Raw genomic sequence first — 23054 nt, 5'->3', positions numbered from 1 at the left:
GACTTGGGAAGGGAAGTCCCTTCGGGATGGAGGGAATTGCTCAAGCCCTCGGCTGCCTTGTGATGAACTCCCCGCCTAGGAGGGGCGTCTGAGAGAGGAGCCGGGCAGAGCCAAGTTCAGAGGGGAAAGAAATGTTAGGTTTGACTAGAAGGTCTGTTCAGGGTTCTCCACCTGAGCAGCTGGGGGGCTGCAGGCAGGATCCCTCACTCCTGGCTTCTCATAAGAGGCCAGGGACCACCAGGGGCACTTGCTAAAAGTTCAGATTCCTGGGACCCTTCCTGCGCTCCCCAGTCAGGAGCTGGGGGTGTGTCAAGGCCCTGGAATCTGCATTTTACAAACTCCCCTGGAGATCCTGAGTTGCGGCACCCCCCAGGGTCCTTTATCCTTTTTAGGTCCCCAGACCCTTTTGAAAAGTTAACAATTTGAGGTCGTCAATTTATTGTTATTATTACTATTATTATTAATATATGTCATTCCCCCTCCTTTTGAAAGGTTAACAATTTGAGGTCATCAATTTATTATTATTATTACTCTTATTATTAATATGTGTCGTTCCCCCTCCCTTAAGAGAAAGGCTCTGCTGTTTTTTTGGTTTTTCCCTTTCCTCATCACCGCAGCAGAACCAGGCAGCCAAGCCTGGGAGAGTGTTCATGTCTGTTGAATGAGTCAATCAATGAACCCGTTGAAAGAGATAGACCCTCCCCCAAAAAATGCACATTTGGACACACACATTTTGAAAGCAGCTGTAGGAGGATCCACAGACCTGCTTAAGCCCATCCGCAGATGCCCCCTTAGGAATAAGGTTTTCCTAAAGTCTCTGTAACGCTTCAAAACTGAAGTCCTTTGGTGGCAGGGACACCAATGGCCTAAAGGACATTGTTCTCAGATGCCCTGGGGTCTGGGACAGGACGAGCCTGTAGGCATCAACTTCCCCACCAACCTCCTTATTTTAAAAATAAAAAACAGCTGGGGGGCTTCCCTGGTGGCGCAGTGGTTGAGAGTCCGCCTGCCGATGCAGGGGACATGGGTTCGTGCCCCGGCCCGGGAGGATCCCACATGCCGCGGAGCAGCTGGGCCCGTGAGCCATGGCCGCTGAGCCTGCGCGTCCGGAGCCTGTGCTCCGCAATGGGAGAGGCCACAACAGTGAGAGGCCCGCGTACTGCAACAAACAAACAAAAAGCAGCTGGGGAAGGGACTGCCCTGAGGACTCTGGATACCCAGCGGGGGCCCCTTTTTCTCTGCCCCTCAGACCTCATTGCTCCCCATTTGAGCCCTTTGGCCATAGCCTATCTCCGATGCCTTCTGGCACCCCCCGGGGGACTGTGTGTTCCTCCTTCCCAGCTGGGCTCAGAACCCCCAGCGCCCTCCAGAGGGGTGCTGAACCCTCCCGGATGCCAGGGCCCCACTCTGGCTCACCGCCAGACTCAGTTCACTGTCTGCTAACTACAGCCTTCTCTACTGGCACACGGCGCAACGGGGCCACGGTCTAACCTGGACTCGTGCCGGCACAGAGTCTAACTTGGCACTTCCGGTGCTGTGCTAAGTGCTTTGTGTGAATTAACTACAGGAACCTCCTATGGGATGGGGGCAGTTGTTATCACTGTTTGACAAATAGGGAAACTGAGGCTGGGAACGGCAAGAAGCCTTGCCAAGGAGTCAGCTGACTGTAGCGGCGGGATTTGAGCTCAGGCAGGCGCACTCCAGAGCTCCCTTCTCTCAATTGCCGTCGACACTGCTATCACCTGAATGTAATTCGCTAGCTATCGAGGCATAGAGACCCATCCAGTGTCTGCCACACCTGGGAGGTGGGCACCCACCTGGGTTCAGCCAACGAGAAGGGAGCGCTGATGCCCAAGAGGGACAGCAGAGAGCCAGATGGGGCCCTCAGTCAGAGGGGCGCCAGGCCCGGAGCGCGGGGGTGAGGGGGGTACTGAGCACGCTCGGGAAAGTGGCCAGTGAACCCCCCGCCCGCCTGCCCAGCATCCCGAATGTCCGTGCGGGGCGGTGGGCTGTGTCCTGACAAGACCCGGTGGCCCCCCCAGTCCAGAGCGGACGCCCCACTCGATCTGGCCAGGCGCCGCACGAGCCTGGAAGCCCCGCCCGCCTGGTGCCCCTCCTCCGGGAAGGTAAGCACCACCTTCTCGGGAGCGGCTGGGAGGGCCAGTGGCCTGCGAGCGCCCCGCCCACCGCGAGTAGTGACCGCGCGCCGCCGCCGCGCAGCACTCGGGGCTCCTGCGCTGCCGCTCGCTCACCTGCGCCCGCTGCCCGCTCTTTGGTGCGCGCCGGGGCCTCCGCAGCCCAGTGCCCAGCCCGGCGCCGCGACCCGACGTCCCACCTGCCCACCCCGAGCGCCACCATGAACTCGCTCTTCAAGAAGAGAAACAAAGGCAAATACAGCCCCACGGTTCGGACCCGCAGGTGAGGAGGCGCCCATGCGCAGCGCGCTTGGCGGCGTGCTGGGCCGGGATGCACCTCCCAGGGCGTGGGGGGCACAGCCGGGCCTCGAGGGCTGAGGGGGATGGGGGGTCGCGCAGGAAGCACTGCCCTGGGAGGCCCAGGGGGCTGGGAACCCAGCCAGGAGTGCGCTACTCGCGGGAACGCGGGGCGCGAGGGCCACCCTTGAGCTGGGAAGCACCGCCAAGGTGGGGATGCGGATGGGCTGGGGGCGCCGAGGGAAAACACGCTATTTGGCACCGGAGAGTTCTAGGAGCCCAGAGAGCACTGGCTTGGGTGCTTAGAGGGCGAGGAACTTAGCTGGAGGTACAGGGGACCTCGGTGTTGCGGGGTCGCCCTTGCGCCAAGGGTCATCCTGGGCCAGGAAGCACCGCCAGGGTGGACAGTGGTGTGTCCTCTGGAGGACGCTACACCCAAGGCCGGGGAGTGGGGTGCTCAGGGGACCTAAGAAGCATCGTCTAGGGGCGCACCCGGGCCGTGAAATTTAGCTGGAGCGTGAGGCGTTGAGTGGCGGGCGTTCACTAGTGCTTCTTGGAGAGCGCGCAGGTGCTCCTGGCGTCAGGCAGGCGGGGATGGGGGGGGCCGCCTGGTGGGGTTGTGCCACCTGCGGCAGCTCTTCCCAGCACCTGCCATCCTGCGCTCCAGAACCTGGTCCAGGGGAACCGGTGGGTGTGGGGTCGGGTTGGGGGAACCTGGGCTGAGGCACCCCTTGTCCACCACCCGCCCCGGGGTCTGCGCATCGGCTGAGAGACGATGGGGCCTTCTCCCTGCGTGATTTCTCAGGGGCGTGGCTGCCCCCTGAGAAATCACAAAGCCCCGAAACTCTCAGGGCTGCCTGGGAAGAGAATAACGTGTCTCAATGTGTTTGCTTTGAAACGGCAGCCCACGTCGGTTTTAAGCCTAATGTATTCACTTCATAACTGGAGATGCTGAGATCGAGAGTGGGGGCAGAATCAGACCCTGCCTTGTCCTCTCTCTAAGGAAAATGGAGCGGGGCCTCCTAGCTGGGAGGGAGCCTTTACCAGACTTCTCTCGACAAGGGGCTTCAGGCAGGTGGGGAACTCAGCAATTGCATAGCCCACCTGCCTGGGAGTATCCACGCCAAAGTGCCCTCACCTGAGACACCCCCTCCACCGGAAGCAGTCCCCCACTCCCTCCCGGGCCCCAGATGAAAGCGAGGACGCTCTGGCCTGGGCTCCCACCCTGCCCCTGTGGTCCAGTCCAGGCAGACCTGTCTGACAGGTGGAGGCGGCCTGGGCACTGGCATGGGGAATGTGGGCCTTCCATTTCTTTGAGTTCCAGCCCTTTCAGAAACTCCCCTGTCCAGTGACCCCACTGCCCCCTCTCTCCTTTGCATTGTTTCAAGTTCAGAGACATTTCTTCCCCTCCCCTCCCACGATTCCCCCCCCCCCACACACACACATACACGTACACACAAGCCTCCCTGGTCTTTCACATCCCCAGGGAGTGGGCAGGGCCCTGCATGCTGTCCTCTGTGGCTGAGTCCAGCTGGCTCTCAAACCCAGCTGGGGTCCCGTCCAGTCCCTGAACTGTTCTTTCAGACGTTGCACAATCAAATGCTCCGTGCCAGGCACGGAGGACTATTCTGTTCTCCCCCCACCAAGACTGGGGCCCCTCCAGTCCTTCACACACGCACACACCCACACACCAGGAGATGGGCCAGCCTCGCCCTGCCCTCTGCCTCCCCCATCCCTCAAGCTCCCCCTTCCTCCAGCTCTCCATCCATCCAGTTCCCCAAGGGCTGGGCTTGGACCTAACAAAAGTTCTAATGAATCCAGACAAGCTGGGAGGGTCTTGGCCTTCCCAGCAGAGGGTAGGAAGGAAGGAATTCCCATCCTTTACAGCTTCGGGGACTCAGGGTGGCAAGGACACAGGTCCTGCCCCTCTCAATACTCCTGGCCCAAAGCAGCCACCCTCTGCCCCTGGCTGAATGACTGATCTCAGCATAGAGATCTCTTTCTCCAGGAAGCCTTTCTGATTCTCTCCCCAAGATGGGATGAGAGACTCTTCCTTCACACCCCCCGTGACCTCGCACAGTCACAGCCCTGGGTAGGAGCCAGGTGCCCGTGGTCGTACCAGCCCCTCGTGTCCCTCTGCCCTTTCCCCTTGGTGGGGACAAGTTCATGGACCAGATTGTGGGGCGGGGGGTTGCCTCTTGCCCAATTCTGTCAACAAGAATCTCTTGAGTGTTACCCAGTGCATAGCCTGTACCTGTAACTCTAAGGTGTGGTCGCTGGTCACAGGGTGCTGACCCCCAAGTTATTCTTGCACCCTGAGTTTTCTGGGGCCCTCCTCCTCTGTCTGGGGGAAGGCGGGCGGGGTTGCCAGTGAGATTCAGCATTGAGGAGGGTAGGAGCTCCTCACCTCTGGTCCCAGCTCTGCTACATCTGCTGTGGGCAGAAACCTCTCTGAGCCTCAGTTTCCTTGTCTACAAAGCAGGGATGGTGCTAATATCTTCTGCATAGGGTTGCTGGGAGGAGCACATGTAACAACGGAGAGAATGCCCCCAGCACATAGGAATTAGCCAGCCTGAGGGTCAGCAACCCTGTCCCCAGCAAAGGGGATCCAGGAACCAGGACTTGTGACCTTCACACCCAGCAGTCATGGGCTTTGGACTGCACAAGTGAACAGAAATTAGTGAATGGAGAGCCCCCTTGGAGAAAACCACCCCTCCCTGTTTGTCAGCCTTTTATCAGCTGAAACTGGGTGTGAACTCAGCTGCTCTCATTGCCCTGGTTCCTAATGACAGGTATGGGAACTGGTGTGCACACCTGAACTAATGACAGGGTCAGGCCTGATGGTGCAGGTCACTGAGGATAGTATCCAGCTCAGCAGGGAGGGTCTCGAGGGGCCCTGGTCCTACCGCCCTGCTTTGTGGCTGAGAGTACAGCTCCTGCCAGCCCCTGCTTCCCAGCTGTGCGACCTAGGGAGAGCTGCTTGGCCTCTCTGAGCCTCTGTTTTCTCACCTGTAGAATGGGCATAAAAGTAGTACCTGCCTGGTGATATCGTTGGCATGAGGATTAAATGAAATAATGCAGGGAAGGGTTGAGAATTACAGGAAGCCTCAGTCCACAGCAGCTATGATGATTATAACTATTGAATAAATTCGAATAGGCACCTACTGTGTGTCTGGGATTGAGCTGGATGCCGTGATGGACAGGCAGTGCACTGCACAACTCCAGGGGTACCATTCCTGGGCGGTGGGGGTGGGTGTAGAAGAGATATTGACAGTCTCTCTGCACTTGATGGAATTTTGCTTAATTACTAGTGTGGTTACAGGACTGTGTCGTGGTGGTGATGGGAGCCTGGTGCGGGGGGGATGTAGAGCTGGACAGACGAGGTCTCCAGCCCGATGGCTCTGGTGCTCCCTGACTGGTCTGAAGTGAGGGCTGTCAGGGTTACCAGGAGACCTGGGCTATCAGGGAGGACTTCCTGGGGAGGTGTCTGCCCTGTCATCGGGAGAAATGGAGTGGTTAGATCCAGCTCTGGAGTTAGACTGAATTCTGCATGTGTTTGATTTTGGCAAAGAAATTTGGCCTCACTGTGAGCTTCAGCTTCCCTATCTGTAAAATGGGGCTAATTTTGCCCCTCCACACAGGCCTGGGCCCCAATAAGCACTCAGCAGCCTCGCCTCGCTTCCTGACCTCACCTGGGCACAGTCCTGCAAGAATGGTCCAGTCCTAATGGGGAGGTGCCCTATGTGGGAGGCAGGGCCCAAGGCTTTGGAGGCTGGTGAAAGAGGTGCGTGTCCTCCTGGAAGCCAGCTGGGGTACCTTGGGCCTCTCGGTGGTTAAAAGCATAGAGTTTGATGTCATCCAGGTGTGAGTTGAAGCCCCAGCTCTGTCTCTCCTAAGCTGTGTGACCTCGGGCAGATCAGGTAACACCTCTGAGTCTCAGTTTCCTCATCTGTGAAATGGGAGTGATGCAGGAACACCCAGCTGGTGAGGTCACTAGTGGATCAAGCAAGATAATGCATGTGATGGGCCCAGCCCCAGACCAGGGCTTACAGTGAGTGCTCAGTAAATCATGGCAGCCAGTATTGGTAATCACACACTGCTGTTAAAAATGAGGATGGTGCTAAGACCAGAGGTGACCAGGCAGCTGGTCTTCTTCCAGCTGTGGAGGCTGCAGCCCAAGTGGGGCAGGAGGTCAGCTGACTCTCATTCATTCACCCCAGCATTCACATGGACCCCCGCTTAAGAAGACACATGGAGGGGGACTTCCCTGGTGGCGCAGCGGTTAAGACTCTGAGCTCCCAATGCAGGGGGCCCGGGTTCGGTCCCTGGTCAGGGAACTAGATCCCACATGCATGCCACAACTAAGAGTTCGCATGCTGCAACTAAGGAGCCAGAGAGCCGCAACAAAGGAGCCCATGTGTCACAACTAAGACCTGACACAACCAAATAAATAAATAAAATTTTTTTTTAAAAAAAGAAGATACATGGAGAAACTTCCCTGGCGGTCCAATGGTTAAGACTCTGGGCTTCCAATTCAGGGGGCGTGGGTTCAATCCCTGGTCACAAAACTAATCTCCTACATGCCGTGCAGCACAGCCAAAAAGAAAAAAGAAGACACATGGAGAGACACTCATGCACTGATCAGTGAAGCTGGAAAGCTTGAACAGTTTGGGGGAGGGCCCTGTCAGCAAAGCCCACCTCCCACCATGTGGGTGACCAGGACTGAATGGTCCATGCAGCCATTTCTCAACACCTACTGTGCTCCCGGCATGGCCATGGACGTTATAGCATCTCATTCTGACACCGAGCCTGCCAGGCTGGTGGTGGTGTCCCATTTCACAGAGGGCAACACTGAGGCCAATAGTAAAGGCACTCACCTTGGGCTCACAGCTCACAAATGGCTGATGCTGGGGGCTCAGGGCCCCTGGGGAGGGAAACTAGGTCTCCCCACCTGTACTTGGGGCTGGTGGCAGCTGTCTCTGGGACTGTTGCAGGCCCGATGGTGGAGTCATTGGGTTTTGTATCCCTGACTCCGCCCAGCAGCCCTTTCTGCTTCTCCTCTCTCTGGCTTTGCCCTCACTTGCCCAGTTCGCTTGGCAGAAGGAACGAGACCTAGTAAATTAGATTCAGAACAGAACAGAGCTGAACCTATAACAATGCTGCTAATGGTGGCATTTCAGGCACAGTCAGGGCACTCACCTGGGGACAAGGAGTTTTGTGGGGAGAGGCTGAGCTCAATTCATACCTTTTAGGCAACACTCTAAGGAGGGTGAGGGACCTCTGGAGGGCCCTGGGGGCTGGGGGAGAAGCTGCCTTTGGGAGCGTTTCCAAGGCTCTTTGTCAAGGGAGGAGGACCCAGGAGTCCCAGCTCCTCTCTGCTCTAGGCAGGGCTGTGCGGGGCGTTGCCAGTGCCGCCTGCCACTCTCCCAGCCTGCCTGCCCCAGCCTGTCTCAGGAGTGGGAAGACAGAAATGGTCCTTGGTCTTTGTTCTCTCTGCTTTTGATGGGTCTTCTGTCTTCCATCCTCCTGAGCCTGGGGAGGGAGGCCCCAGGTGCCCATTCCTGCCTCCAGGCAGGTGGAGCCCTTCCCTTTCCTGCATGGGAGGGCCTGAGCAGAGAGTCCCCTGTCCCATCCCCCATCTTCTGTGTGCTCCATAAACAGGCTGCAAGGGCTTCCTTGGCGCAGTGGTTAAGAATCCTCCTGCCAATGCAGGGGACACGGGTTCGAGCCCTGGTCCGGGAAGATCCCACATGCCGCGGAGCAACTAAGCCTGTGCACCACAACTACTGGGCCTGCGCTCTAGAGCCCACGTGCCACAACTACTGAAGCCCGCGCACCTAGAGCCCGTGCTCCGCAACAAGAGAAGCCACCACAATGAGAAGCCCATGAACCGCAACAAAGAGTGGCCCCTGCTCACCGCAGCTAGAGAAAGCCCATGTACAGCAGCGAAGACCCAACACAGCCAAAGATTAAATAAATAAATAAATAAATTTATTTATCTTTTTAAAAAATGGAGGGCAAGCCAGAGGGTTCTGGATGGAGAGACACAAAGGGAGAGTCTCAGAAGTGGAGAGGGGACAACAGGACGGGAACTGGGAGAGGTGTGAACACATGACAGCCTCTGAGGTTGAGTCCTAGCTTGGAACAACCTCCCTAAACTATGATTGTATTGTCTTTCTTAGATAATATTACCCTCATCTGTCTTTTCCAGGTGAGGCTCAGAGTTTCACAGTCTCAGCTGCTATGAGCTGGGAGCAGGCGAGCTGGCTGGTAGGGTGTCCCAGCTGGTCGCCAGCCCATCCTTTCCTGGGCAGAGGGTTTGTCAGGTCTTATATGATAAATGCACAATGGGCTGCTCGCTGGCCAGTAGCTCCACCCCATCAAGGCCTGCTGACCCTGGAAGGCTGAGCAGCTGCAGGAAAACAGTCACGTGCAGAATTCTTTGCTGCGCCAGCAGCCTGGGCTCAGATTTCAGACTCATGGCTTTTAAGGTTTTCACTTCTCCATCCTGGGCATGGAGACTTTTTGGTTCTAGTTGAAGGTTGAGGAAGGATTCTGAGTTTATGCCACCAAGAACAGAGAGGGCTGCAGTCCTGCTGCTCCGCATAAGGAGCTTGACTCTTCTCAACTATAAACTGGGCAACAAAACCCCCATGTTACTGAGAGGGAAGCTGAAGCTAAAGGCAGGGATGGAGGGCTTGGTGGGTAGAATAGAAAGAGCCTGGGTTTGGGAGATGCAGACCTGACTTCCAGGTCCAGCTGTGCCTCTTGTCAGCTGTGCTGCTGGCCACATTCCTGCCCCACTCTGGGCTTCATGAAGGCAGGGGCTTTGCAGGCTGTGTGGTCACTGCCACATCGTTGAACGATGCATAACACACAGCAGGTGCTCAGTAAGCAGTGGTGGGAGGTCTGTTTTGAATCTGCAAATCAGAGGCGTGTAGGATAATGGAGAGAACTGGAGGTGACGTGTGTGAAGCATCAGGCACATAGTAGGTGCTTCATAAACCAAGGCCAGTACTCCTTGTCCACTGGTCTCAAACCCGGAATGACGTCGTAACAACCGGGAGTGTTGAGATTGGCTTGAGCCCCATTTAAACCTTGCAAAAATCTCCAAGACATGCCTTGGTGTTACCCAAAGTGGCTTGAACTTCTGTGTGTGTGTCTGTAATGAGAGCCCAAAAGCACACACTTTTGGGGAGGTCTTCCCTGGGCAGAAACAGATTGGGCCATGAAACGGAGCCGGAGTTACTACACCAACAGCCCTCTCACTTTAGAACCTACTTCCCCAGGATTAATAGACAGTAAATTCCTCCACACCCAGCTAATTACCATGGAAGTTTCTAGTAGGGAGCCTATCAGTCAGTTGACCAGTCAATCTGGTATTTGTTGGGTGCTTCCTGGGTATTGCTTTCTACAAGACTTCCTTCCTGCAGAGACCTGGGGATTCTTCCTCAATCTGCTCCCCTAACCCTGTAACACAAGACCGTGGTTCGTTCCCTTGTTCCCAGCCCTGCCTGCACGTTAGAATCACCTGAGCTTTGAAGGTGATGCAGGTCCTGTTGCAGACCAGTTAAGTCAGAATCAGTGAGGCAGGGCCCAGACTTCAGTCTTTTGATGTGCAGCCATCAAATCACATGTTTTCACTGATTGCCTTAAGTATATGGGCAATATAACTTGTCCATAGAGTTATATGCACCTTGCTCTTCCTTTAAAAGAGCTAAAGCAGCAGTTGCCTAGTCTGTCGCACTCTATTCTTTTATTCTCAACCTTCCTGTGTTATTTTGTTTTAGGTACATGCCGTATAAAATGGCATAGAGCTGGCTTTTTTTTTTTTTCCTGTTCTCACCTGAGAGTCTTATCTTTTAGCAGGTGAATTTAACTCATGCACATTTATTGTAATGAATGATGTGTTTGGACCTACTCCTGCCATATTATTTTGTATTTCCTATTATCATGTTTTCTCTTTGTTTCCTTCTTGCTCTTTCCCTGCGTTTTATTGGACTGAGCTGTATTTTCACAATTAAGTTAGGATACAAGGCCTAAATGGGGTAGAATGGATGAAAATACCCTGACCCAGGCAATCTGAATCTTTAGAATTACAGTTGTTGGGGTGCTTTTCTTAATCCTGCCTATTAGACCATAAACTTCTGGACAATAAGGACTTAACTTATCTTTTGGTGGGAGCTCTTTTGTAGCCCTTAATTCCAGGCCTTGCATAGGCTTGGGGCTCAATAAATAGGTGTTGAATTGAGCAAACATTTTATTTATTTATTTATTTATTTATTTATTTTTGGCTGCATTGGGTCTTTGTTGCTGCATGCGGGCTTTCCCTAGTTGCAGTGAGTGGGGTCTACTCTTTGTTACGGTGCGTGGGCTTCTCATTGCAGTGGCTTCTCATTGCAGAACATGGGCTCTAGGCGCACAGGCTTCAGTAGTTGTGGCATGACTTGGTAATGGAGAAGGGCCTATCCCCAGGGCCTGTAAGAGGGGTAGAGAGAGGACAAGGATTTGGGGGTGGGGGTGAAAATTTATTCAGCAGTTACTGAATATCTAGAAATATTGACGATCTGGAAAACTGGCGGGGGTGGCAGCAGTCACCAGCATATACACTGACCTTCTGGCCCCAGGCAATTCTCCCTTCCTCCCCAGGCTCAGTTTCTTTATATGCACTGCAAGCAATAATAGTACCAACCTTGATGATGGGTTGTTAGGATCAAAGCAAGACTGTGTGTCAGCGCTGGGAGAAGGTGTAGCCCAGGGAGAGGTTTCTTCATACCGTTTCCTTCCCCGCAATGGCCTGTTCAGAGGGACAGGCTGGGAGCCCCTTGTGGTGACATCTTAGGAGAATGACTCACGCTCAGCTACCACCACTGATTGTTACTCAACCACTGGGTTTAATTATACTGATAAAGATGCCAACAAGATATAAATCACCACGCCTCCCCTGGGTGGTGCACACCTTGCTGCTTTGTCCCGCCTCCCCAGTATCTCCCGTCACTTTGTTTGTGGAATAATATTGACATCCCCCATGTTCTGAGGAGATGGCTCTGGCACCTGTTCAAATCTTGACGTTATCACTTTTCAACTATGTGACCTTGGGCAGGTTTCTTAACCCCTCTGAGCCTCAATTATCTTCATCTGAAAAAAAGATAAATTAATTTTAAAATAAAAAATATATAAATAAATAAGGGCTTCCCTGGTGTCGCAGTGGTTGAGAGCCCGCCTGCTGATGCAGGGGACACGGGTTCGTGCCCCGGTCCAGGAAGATCCCACATGCCGCGGAGCGGCTAGGCCCGTGAGCCATGGCCGCTGAGCCTGCGCGTCCAGAGCCTGTGCTCCGCAATGGGAGAGGCCACAACAGTGAGAGGCCCGCGTACCACAAAAAAATAATAATAATAATAAAAATAAAATGCCTGCTCAATTCAATACCTATTTATTGAGCCCCAAGCCTGTGCAAGGCCTGGAATTAAAGGCTACAGAAGGGCCAACCCAAGAGATGAGTAAATCCTTATTGTCCAAAAGTTTATAACCTAATACACAGAATTAAGAAAAGCGCCCCAATTACTATAAGGGTGCCCTTCTCCCAGGACTGCGAGATTTCAGCAGATGTTGCAGGAAAGGGCTGAGTGGGTGATGGGCATCTAGTGAGTCCTCTCAGTGTTTGGTTGTTCATATTCAGCAATTATTTCTTGAACCTACTGTGTGTGCCTTTGTGGCAGGGGCAGGGCAGGTGTACTGGAGTGATAACCTTCACTCTCTCAGCCAGGCAGTGTTTAAAGGAGGTGGAGGCTGGGAGCCACCTAGCCCCCAAGATGAGCTTGGAGGTTGCCTGGGAGCCGCTTAGGGCCTGGCTGGCCCTGGAGGCAGCCTGCCTACATGGCCAGTAGGAGGCCAGATCCCTTCTCTGGGCTCTAGGAGGGGCGAGGCTGGGGAGGCTGGTTCCTGGGAGAGGTGTGGGCTCCTGTGCATTCCAGGCATTCCAAGACTGATCCTCCCCTCTGGCACCTACAGAGACAGAATTAACCCCAAAAGGGAGGAACCATGGACATGATCAAGGGCCAGAACATGGGGATTGACTCAGGCCTGGAAGGTGAGGTGGCCCTGGCCAGGGAGGAAGGGCCGTCCCCATCAGACACACTCTTAACCTGCCAGTTCCCATCTCAACACCCGGAAAGAGAAAGCAAGTTGAGCTGTGACCGACGGGGCACAGTGACAGCTGGGGTGGGGGTTATGGCAGAGCTGTGGCCTCTCCGTGGTGTCTGGGGTGTGAGCTGTTCCCTGGAGTGGCAGGTCAGGAAAGAAGCCGTTCTCTCAGGCAGGAGGGAGGGATGGCTGGAGCAGGTCACATGCCCCTGGCTCTGCCCCATGGCCATGGGCAAGGATGCTGCAGCTCCGGTGGCCTGGGAAAGGGTGTGGGGCTGTGGTCTGTGTGCCCTGGCACTGCACAACCAGGCACCATGCTCTGATGGGCACAGCTGGGAGCCCTGGATTGTTTTGAAGTCAGGCAGCCAGAGACCCATAGATGAGACCTGGCCTTGGGCAGGTGTCTGGCCAGCGTGTGTGGGTCTGGTGGGAGAGTGGCAGGAAATGACCTTTTATTACATGTCCCTAGGTACCAGGCACTAAGTGAAGTGGATAGATGCTCTGAGCATCTATCAGCTTCATTATGGCAGAACTGATGGGCTGCAGTCACTATGGGCTTAGAGCAAAGCGGTCCAGAGGCCCCAGAACCACCCAGAACTGTGCTGTCCTATTTGTTAACCACCAGCCACATGAGATGTGCTTAGAACAAACTGAGATGTCCTGCAAGTGTATACCACATGCCAGACATTGAGGAACTTACTATGAAAAAAAGAATGTAAGCTATCTCACTAATAATGTTCTCTTCACTAGCTGTCAAAATAACATTTTAGCTATATGTGGTTAAATAAAATAGTGTATAAAAAAAAGTTAAGTTCAGGGCTTCCCTGGTGGCGCAGTGGTTGAGAGTCCGCCTGCCGATGCAGGGGACACGGGTTCGTGCCCCGGTCCGGGAAGATCCCACATGCTGCGGAGCGGCTGGGCCCGTGAGCCATGGCCACTGAGCCTGCGTGTCCGGAGCCTGTGCTCCGCAACGGGAGAGGCCACAACAGTGAGAGGCACGCGTACCGCAAAAAAAAAAAAAAAGTTAAGTTCATCTGTTTCTTTTTATGTTTTTCATGTGGCTACTAGGAAGACTTAACTACAAATATATTCATATTCTGTTTTTATTGGGCAGCGATGGCCTTGAAAGCAAAGTGACATAGTGCCGACCCCACCCACTTCTGTTTGCTACCTAGTCAGTAGATGCAATAACCTCATTGTGCGGACAAGGAAATTAAGGGTAGGCAAGTGAAACAAACCTGACCCTTTGTGGTGTGACACCCACGTCCAAGGTCCAGAGTGCTTTACAAGGATCATCTCCTTGAATTGTCTCAACCCTCTGGGTGGGGCTGATTCTTAAACTCATTTTGCAGATGAGAAAACCGAGGCACAGAGAGACTAAGGAACCTGCTCGAGCCCAAACTCAGTCTACGTTCTTTCCCTGGTCCAGGCTGACTCAGTTTCCCTCCCTGCAGGCTGACTCAGTTTCCCTCCCTGCAGGCCGGATGGAGAGGAATGGGCCAGTTGGTGCAGGGTGACCAGGAGAGGGAGAGCTAAAGGCAGCAGTGGTTGGGGCGGGAGAGGCAGGTCCTGGGCAGGAGAGTGAGCTCTCTTCTGAGAGTGTTTGGGAGCATTGGCAAGTTTGAGGCCGGACAATGGCGAGATCTGGTTGCATCGTTGAAAGATCTCTGATAAATGTGCCGAAGCTGGCTGGGGGCGGCGAGAGTCAGGGTGCAAGGAGATGGTTGGGGGTGGCTATTGCATTGGTCCAGGTGAGAGGTGATGCGCTTGATCAAGGTGAAGACCTTAGGGCCCAAGAGGGGATGGGAGCACTGGGCTCTGTTCCTAGGTGGAAGCAGGAGAGGGAGAGCCAGGGATCTGGGGTGGTTCTTGGGGTTCTGCTTAAACGACCTGGTAGATGAGTCCTCCTCACCCTTCCGTCCTGTGGTTTCCTGGATGCAGACAGGGGAGAGTTCTCAGAGCAGCAAAACTCATGGTAGAAACACCCTGAACCTCTCAAATCCCCAAACCTAGTGACCTGATCCTTAGTCCAAAGCCAAGGTGGTCCAGCCAGACTGGGCCTGGGAGCCGTGTCCTCCTTGTAGCCTCATTACCCGTATATGTGCGTGGCCTCTCCCTGCAGGAGTTGGAGGAGACATTTCCAAATATTGAGGTTACTTGTGAATTCTCCACGACCGGGCGAGGTGACATCCACAAGGTGGAAGCAGAGTGCGTCTGGGCTTGTACAAGGATCGGTGTGGATGGTGTGGGTGGCCCGGAGTCTTCTTTTTTTTTTTTTGCGGTATGTGGGCCTCTCACTGTTGTGGCCTCTCCCGTTGCGGAGCACAGGCTCCGGACACACAGGCCCAGCGGCCATGGCTCACGGGCCCAGCCACTCCGCGGCATGTGGGATCTTCCCAGACCGGGGCACGAACCCGTTTCCCCTGCATCGGCAGGCAGACTCTCAACCACTGCGCCACCAGGGAAGCCCTCGGGGTCTTTTTTTAGCTCTCCGTGCCCGTGGGTTCTCACATGGAGCCTTAGCTGCTGGCCTTTATCTGCTCCTTAAAAGGAGCCCAAATCCCTGGGTGGTGACTCTGGGTGGAAGCAGAGAACCCCAGGGTCCCCCCGAGGCAGGATTTTGTATCCCCTCTCTCTCTCTTTTTTTTTTTTTGATAAATGTATTTATTTATTTATTTATTTATTTATTTATTTTTGGCTGTGTTGGGTCTTCGTTGCTACACGCAGGCTTTCTCTAGTTGCGGCGAACAGGGGCTACTCTTCGTTGCGGTGCGCGGGCTTCTCATTGCAGTGGCTTCTCTTGTTGCGGAGCTCAGGCTCTAGGCTCACGGGCTTCAGTAATTTTGGCATGCAGGCTCAGTAGTTGTGGCTCACGGGCTCTAGAGCGCAGGCTCAGCACAGGCTTAGTTGCTCCATGGCATGTGGGATCTTCCCAGACCAAGGCTTGAACGCGTGTCCCCTTCATTGGCAGGCGGATTCTTAACCACTCTGCCACTAGGGAAGTCCTCTATCTGCTCTCTCAGTTAACCGCCCCAGCCCTGAGGGGTGTGGACTGCCATGACCCCCAGTCACAGATGGGGAACCTGAGGCTCAGAAAGGCTAAGTAACTGACAACTTAACAAGGACTGAGTCAGGATCTGAATCTAGGCTGCCTGCCATTGGTCTGGGTGCTTAGCCTCCAGGTTAACCTGCAGTACAGCTATATCATGGGAAAGGGCCAGGGGCTCCCCACACAAACTATAGCAAGAAGAGTGACTAGTGGTGGGTGGGGCTGAGGGTCCTCTGAGACGCCTGTGTTCTCTTTCTTTTTGCTCCATATGGAGCATCTACAGAGTCTGGGTGACCTGGAGTGCCACCTCTGTCCTCACTTCTCTAGTTGGCATCCCTGCTGGCCCGCTGACCAGACCACAGGCTGTCCTGGGCTGCCCCCTGGACAGCACAGCACTGGGTTCCAGCCCCAGCTCCCCACTCTGCAGCTGACCTCCTGGGCTGTTAGTGGCCACCTGCAAAGCAGGTCGGGCTGTGGTTATTGAGTTTCTAACTCCTGGTGACAGAGCGAGTGTACCCGATGCCACTTGAGGCTCCCAGGCCGTCTCCCCACAGTTCCAGCACTCAGAGTACATCCTGAGATACAAAGAGATGTCTGTTCCAGGCTGGTGCCTGTGGGCTCAGACCCAGAAAGCAATTGTTTGTCCCCGAGTGTCCTCAAACCCCCTCCGGGGCTCTGAGGCAGCCCCCCGGGCGGCCTGCACCCCGTTTTCCCTCTTCTTACCAGGAGTCTCATACGCAGACCAGACCAAGTAAACGGGACCCCTTGTCGTGCCTTAGATGGGACCTCGACCCTCCTGGACCCTCGCCAGACTCCAACTTCCTCAGCCCTGGAAAAGAAAACAAGGGCGGGTTCTCTGGAGAAACAGCCCCAGTCTGCTGGGTGTGACCATACCTGGCTTGTGAAACTCACTCGCATCCCCTGACTGCAGCCTGGGCTGGGCTGAGAGGGCTGTTTCTGGGGACAGCCTAGTCTTGGGTCCCCGTCAGCTTTTACCAGATGGGGTGTCAGGCCACAGCACCCACTGCCCTACCTGTCCAGGTGGGCATCCTGGACACACCATCACCCAGAAGCATCCGTTCCTATAGGATTTTGCTGGAAAACCTGGAAATCTAGAAGGAACCTTTTTGTAGAAAACTGAGCTATGACCTTTGTCCTGCCTCCCCAGTTCCCCCCTATGCCCTCTTTCTGTTCCAGGACCCCAGGTTGCATTTAGTCGTCAGGTCTGTCATCTAACCCTTAGTCTGGTCTTTTGTGACCTTGATACTTTTGAAGAGGTCTGGTCAGGTGTTTTGTAGACCGTCCCTCAATTTGCGTTTGTCTGCTGGCTCCCAGCGATGGCACGGGGGTTGTGCGTTATCGAGGAGGATTGCGAGAGAGTGCCGTGTCCTCCATGTAGACGCACCTTCTCCCTGGCATTGTTCACCTTGCTGTCCCCAGCGCTGTGAAGTTACTGGTTTTTATTTTTATTTTTTTAACATTTACTTATTTTTTTAAATTTTTATTTATTTATTTATTTATTCATTCATTTATTTATGGCTGTGTTGGGTCTTCATTGCTGCTTGCAGGCTTTCTCTAGTTGCAGCGAGCAGGGGCTACTCTTCGTTGTGGTGCACGGGCTTCTCATTGCGGTGGCTTTTCTTCATTGCGGAGCACGGGCTCTAGGCACGTGGGCTTCAGTAGGTGTGGCACACGGGCTCTAGAGCGCAGGCTCAGTAGTTGTGGCGCACGGGCTTAGTTGCTCCGCGGCACGTGGGATCTTCCCAGACCAGGGATTGAACCCGTGTCCCCTGCATTGGCAGGTGGATTCTTAACCACTGCACCACCAGGGAAGCCCCCAAGTTACTGTTTTTTTAGAAGGAACCTATTTTACAGGACCGGGTGCCACTGGCAAGAAGAGGTTCCCAGAAGAGAAAGGGGGTCCACAGGCAGAGCCCCACGCACAGATCAGGGAGCAGTGTAAGGGCTCAGTCTCATTTGAATGGCAAGCCCTGCAGGGAGTAAAAGTGCAATGAATAGGTATTTCATGAATAGTCTTTGTCACCATTTATGGGGCCCCTGCGCTAGGTGATTAGAATGGATATTTGTTTTTGTTTTTTTAATTTTTATTGGAGTGTAGTTGATTTACCATGTTGTTAATTTCTGCTGTACAGCATAAGTATTTGTTGAGTGTCTCCTGTGTGCCAGGCACTGTTTTAGGCGCTGGTAAAACCAGTGACACTCCACTCGTGAGCTTACATGATGTCTAATCTGCTTATGGGCCCCCAGAAGCTGCTCCCAACCTCCAGCTCAGTCCTTGAACCCCAAAGTGGTCTTTGAAGCTTGAGATTCTGGTGTTTCCAGAAGTGACCCTGACCCTCCCTGCCCACCTCACTTACCTAGATAGGATGTATCTCGCCCATTTGACAGATGATAAAACCGAGGCCCAGAAATGTAAAGTAGCTCCTCTAAGGTTACACAAATGGATTTGAACCCTGTCTGACTAAGGACACTGACTGCCCACCGTGTGACCTTGGGCGGGTGCGTTCGCTTCTGAGGGCCTCAGTTTGCTCACATATGTAATGAGCAGGTGGGGCTGGATGACTTCGGATGCAACTACCAGTGCCCATGGTCACTGCCCGCAGCCCCTGTGTCCATGTTAGACTTCTGAGTAAGTGGAGGGAGGCTGGGCGTGTCCCTCTCTCAGCCTGTCACTGAGAGCCGCTTTCCTGGCTCAGCCAGGAGATTTTCATCTCCGTGGGTGGGAGCAGACTCAGAAGAGGTTGCTAGGGAAGGGCTGTATCTGGGCCTCCATCAGTCGGGCTGACAGCACCCTGGTGCCTCGCTTCTGGCTGCCTTAGTCTGGCTCATTAGCCAGATGAGAAGCTGGACCGGCACAGCCAGTTCCCAGCCCTCTTGGGATCTGCACCCACTCCCTGCGGGTTCCCAACCCGCCCACATTCCTATACTCCTGGTGTGGGGCTCTGCAGCTCTCAAGGGGACACATGTTTGCTCCCATGGCCAGCTAGATGGCAGGAGGAATGCAGGACCCTTTGGGGCCACTAATTCAGGACTCCAAACCCAAAAGGCAAAAGTGCTGAGACTGTTCTCTAGAGGCCTGGATTGGAATCCCAGCTCCACCCTGCTTTCTGGCAGTGAGACTGTGGTCAAGTTATCTAATGGCTCTGTGCACTCAGAACAGTGCTACTTCAGGGGGTGGTAGGATTAATGAGCTAATCTATATGTGATTTGCTTAGCACCAGCCGGGCACATGGTCATCCCTCCGTGAGTGTTTAACTAGCATCTGCCAGGCAGCTGGGCATAACCTGGAGCTGGCCCAGCCTCCACGGAAAACAGGATAAAAAGGCAGGGCCCACTCGAGGTGGTGAGGGAAGAAGAAACAAACCCCTATCACTTACAAATGGCACTTGCCAATGTTTTCGATAACAGCTTTATTGAGATATAACTCACATATCATATAACTCACTCATTTAAAATGTACAATTCAGCCGTTCTGAGTATATTCACAGAATTCTACAACCATCACCATAATCAATTTTAGAACATTTCATCACCTTGAAAGGAAACCCACACCCTCCAGCACTTGCTCCCCTTCTTCCTCCCCATCCCAGCCCCTCGCGACTACTAATCTACCTTCTGCTTCGAGGAATCTAGCTATTCTAGACATTTCATATAAGTGGACCTTTTGTGACTGTTTGTATCTGGCTTCTTTCACTTAGCCTAATGGTTTCCAGGTTTCTCCATACCGTAGCCTGTATTAGCGTTTCATTCCTTTTTTGGCTGAGCTGTATTCCATTGTATGGATATTCTGCATTTCATTTATCTGTTCATTAGTTGAACATTTGTGTTATTTCCACTTTCTGCCTATTGTAAATAGTGCTGCTATGAACATTTGTGTACAAGTTTTTGTGTGGACCTATGTTTTCATTTCTCTTGATATCTATCAAGTAAAATTGCTGGTTTCCTCACCTGTAAAGGGGCACACAAACCTCCCCCAGGGGCTTAAGGTGAGGATGCTGTGAACGTGTCTGATGTCTGGTGAAGCGTGTGCACTAAGTGTCCAATTACCACGGTGACTCTGTGGTCATCCCCAGTCAACAGATGGAGAGACTGAGGCGCCTCGAGAGTAAGGTGCTTACCTGGGATGGTCCAAGCAGTAAGTGGTCCAATAGGACCATGGAACCCATGCCGGTCTGACCACAGCTCCCACTGAGCTGTCCTTTGTTCTCCACCAGGAGCACCAGGTCCCTGGGGCTGGCTGTCCCCCCCACCCCCACCCTGTGTCCCCTTCCAGTGCTGGGCTTCAGCTGGAGTAATGGGCTGGCCGGGGGGGGGTCCAGGAGGCACTTTCCTCGAACCTGCCCCAGTCAGTGAAGGGGCTGGTTGAGAGCTGGCCCCATGCCCTGAGGTGGAGCTGCGTTGGACCTGACAGGGATGAGGCCCCCACCTAACCTACACTGCAGGTTCCCAGTGGTGGCCCCAACTGTCATGGGTTAAATAATGGGTTGAGACTCAACATGTCTGAGTGCTGAGGCCAGGCTGGGGTCAGTGGCTGGGGTAGAGCTGAGGGCAGAAGTGCTCGCATTCCCCATGTGCTCCGCCCAGCCAGGGTGGGGGGGCAGTGGGGGTCAGCCCATGACCTGGCAGCCTTATCCCTCCTTACCCAGATCCTCCACCCACAGTCCCCTCTTCTGAGCCTTCCTGGATGCTCCACTGAGTACCAGCTTTCTCCACTGCAGGACTTCTCAGAGCCTTTACTGGCTCCTGAACTTATTGAGGAGTTGGGTTTTCCTAACTGCCTAGACTGACAAAGCCTTCATTCCAGGAGTGATTTACAGGACTGGGGTTCCTGGGGCCCCACTTTGGGAAAGGCTGCCTCCTCGGTTGACTTTGCAGAGGGTGTGGCCTGGGTCTTATTCCCTAAGACCCTCCCCTCTTCCCCCTAGTTCCTGTGTGTCCAGACCTGGCACAGAGCAGGCCCTCAGGCAAGGTTTGGGACATGGTTGGACAGACTCGTAGCTTCTGTTTGTTTGCCTGTTTCCACCCACCTCCAGCTTCCCCCCATGCCAGCAGTACCTGCGGTGTTGGACCTCAAACCCTGGAGGGTATCAGGGTCCCCTGGGGAACCTGTAAAAACAGCAGCAATAATAATACAGCTTCCTGGGTCCAGCTCTGGAGATCCAGATTCAGAGGCTCTGGGTTAGTGCCTGGGAATCTAAATGTTTCGTGCCACAGCAGGTGGGTCCCAGGCCTTGATCTGAGGAATTGAACTCTGAAGAGTTGGCTGCCCGCTCTGCTTGATGGTCAAGAGCCCTGCCCTGGCCCACCCCAAGGGACACACCCAAGACCTGCCTCTTTTATGGCCTCTCTTCATTGGAGCCTTCTGCCCACAACCCCAACTCCTCTTCATCCTTCAGAACCCAGCCACCACCACCTCCTCTAGGAAGCCTTCACTGACCATCCCCATTCCTACCAAGCTGGTCAGGAGGCTTGCCTGGTCATGCCTGCCTCAGTCTCGTGACTATTTCTATAAATGCTGATTTCCTACCAGTCTTGGGGTAGCTGTGCCTGTGTGCATTACTGGGCCTGGCACACAGTAGGTGCTTGAGTGTGGGCAGAATGCTGCTTCTGGGTGCTTAGCTTCTCAGGCCCCACTGTGGCGCCGGTATAAAAGGTCTTTGATGGAGATTAGAGGACTAAGTACTAATCTTGACCGTTGCTGGCCAGCTGGCTGGCTGGCTGTGTGACATTAACCAAGTTGCTTTCCCTCTCTGGTCTTTGTTCCTTCCTTTGTTTAAAGAAAACAAAGTTGGAGCTTGATCAGTAAGGCTCCTTAACGACTATAATCATGAACCTTTGAACCTTTGTGAGATTTATTGGGCGCCCAGCTCTTTGCCTGCATAACCTCACTCCCATCCCTAACACCCCACTGGGAAAGGTCCATCTGACAGCGGGAAGCAGAGGCACAGAGAGGGACAGCAGCTTGGCCAAGTCGCACAGTGAAAACCCACATCTGAGTCCAAAGCCAAGGTCTTCACTCCCACAGTAGTGTTTGCCAGAGTGGTCTGTGGTGTGATTTCGGGGGGCAGACAGATGTGACAGGAGGAAACACAGAAACACCAAGTGAGAAAGCCGTTCTGATTTCAGGTCTCTCTCAGATGCTCTGATAACACCCAGGAGGTCTCAGCCTGGTGCCAGCACAGCTCTAACTTGGCTGCAGTATGTGCCAAGCTCTGCTTTTAAGCAGGTGAGGGCAACGCTCAGTTTCAACGTGTGCAGGCGGCCGAGTGTCTGGCTAGAGCTTAATGCCATCCTTTTATTTCCGTGGAATTTATTTTGGTGGTTACCTCCATTGATGGCAAGGACTTCTGGTTTTATGTTTGCAATGGGAAGAGCAAGTTCCCTTTTTTAGTAAATTTATTTAAATATAAAGAGTGAGCAGATTAAAAGTATCAGGTATTTAATAATGCTGCTTACACAAAAACTTGTGCCTGAATGTTCATAGCAGCCTGATCCATAATGACCAAAAGGTGGAAACAACCCAAATGTCTATCAGTGGATGACTGGATATGTAAAATGTGGGATATTCAAGCTGTGGAGTATTATGCAGCCATAAAAAGGAATGAAGCACTGACACATGCTGTAACATGGATGACCCTCAAAAATATTGTTAAGTGAAAGAAGTTAGACATGAAAGGCCTCGCTCGTATTGTATGATTCAATTTCTATGAAATGTCCAGAATAGGCAAATCCATAGAGACAGAAAGTAGATTCGTGGTTGCCAGGAGCTGTAGGGCGGGATGGTGAGGAGTGAGTACTAAAGGATGCAGGGTTTCTTTTTGGGGGTGATGAAAACATTCTGGAACTACATAGTGATGATGGTTATACAACCTTGTGAATACACTAAAAACCACTGAATTATACACTTTAACAGGGTGAATTTTACATCTCAGTAGAAAATGTGGAAAAACAGGGTAAGTGTGCTCTGCCAACATGGTAAAATAGAAACGTTAGAGTGATGGCCAGAGCGAGGGCTGATTCCCTGCCAGGTGCTGCCTCTTTTCTGTGCCTTTAGTGACGTTGCCCTGGGGGGAGAGCCAAGCTCCATCTGAGGCTCACTGGACAGCTCCTGCTCCGAGCCTGGGGCTGGGGACAGCCTGGGAGGCTGGGTGCTGGTGGGGACCCGGCCCTTGCCCTCTGGCCCTCGGCCTACCTCGCTTCTTCCGCCTGCAGCATCTCTAACAAGGAGCTGTCAGAGCTGATTGAGCAGCTGCAGAAGAATGCCGACCAGGTGGAGAGGAACATCGTGGACACGGAGGCCAAGCTGCAGAGCGTGAGTGCCCCATCTCCCACCCCAGTGCCCCCTGTGCCACCAGCCCTGCTCAGGACCAGGGGCTTGTCTGACCCCGTGGTTCTCACCTGGGCGTGAT

At 53.7% G+C, this 23054-nt stretch overlaps 1 protein-coding gene across 1 annotated transcript in view; it reads left to right on the top strand.

The window, feature by feature from the left end:
• The first annotated feature begins 2350 nt into the window (after nucleotides 1-2350).
• PPL (periplakin) overlaps nucleotides 2351-23054 on the top strand; it is a 44609-nt gene continuing 23905 nt past the window's right edge. The window contains exons 1-2 of the mRNA XM_079718512.1: nucleotides 2351-2418; nucleotides 22858-22957. Coding sequence (XP_079574638.1) covers nucleotides 2357-2418; nucleotides 22858-22957 — 162 coding nt within the window. The 5' untranslated portion in view covers nucleotides 2351-2356. The remainder of the gene's footprint in view (nucleotides 2419-22857; nucleotides 22958-23054) is intronic.

The sequence above is a fragment of the Hyperoodon ampullatus genome (genome assembly GCF_949752795.1).
Source record: "Hyperoodon ampullatus genome assembly, chromosome: 14".
NCBI classification, from domain to species: domain Eukaryota; kingdom Metazoa; phylum Chordata; class Mammalia; order Artiodactyla; family Ziphiidae; genus Hyperoodon; species Hyperoodon ampullatus.
The sequence above is the reverse complement of the archived record's forward strand: the minus strand, read 5'-3'. Positions and strand labels throughout refer to the sequence as shown.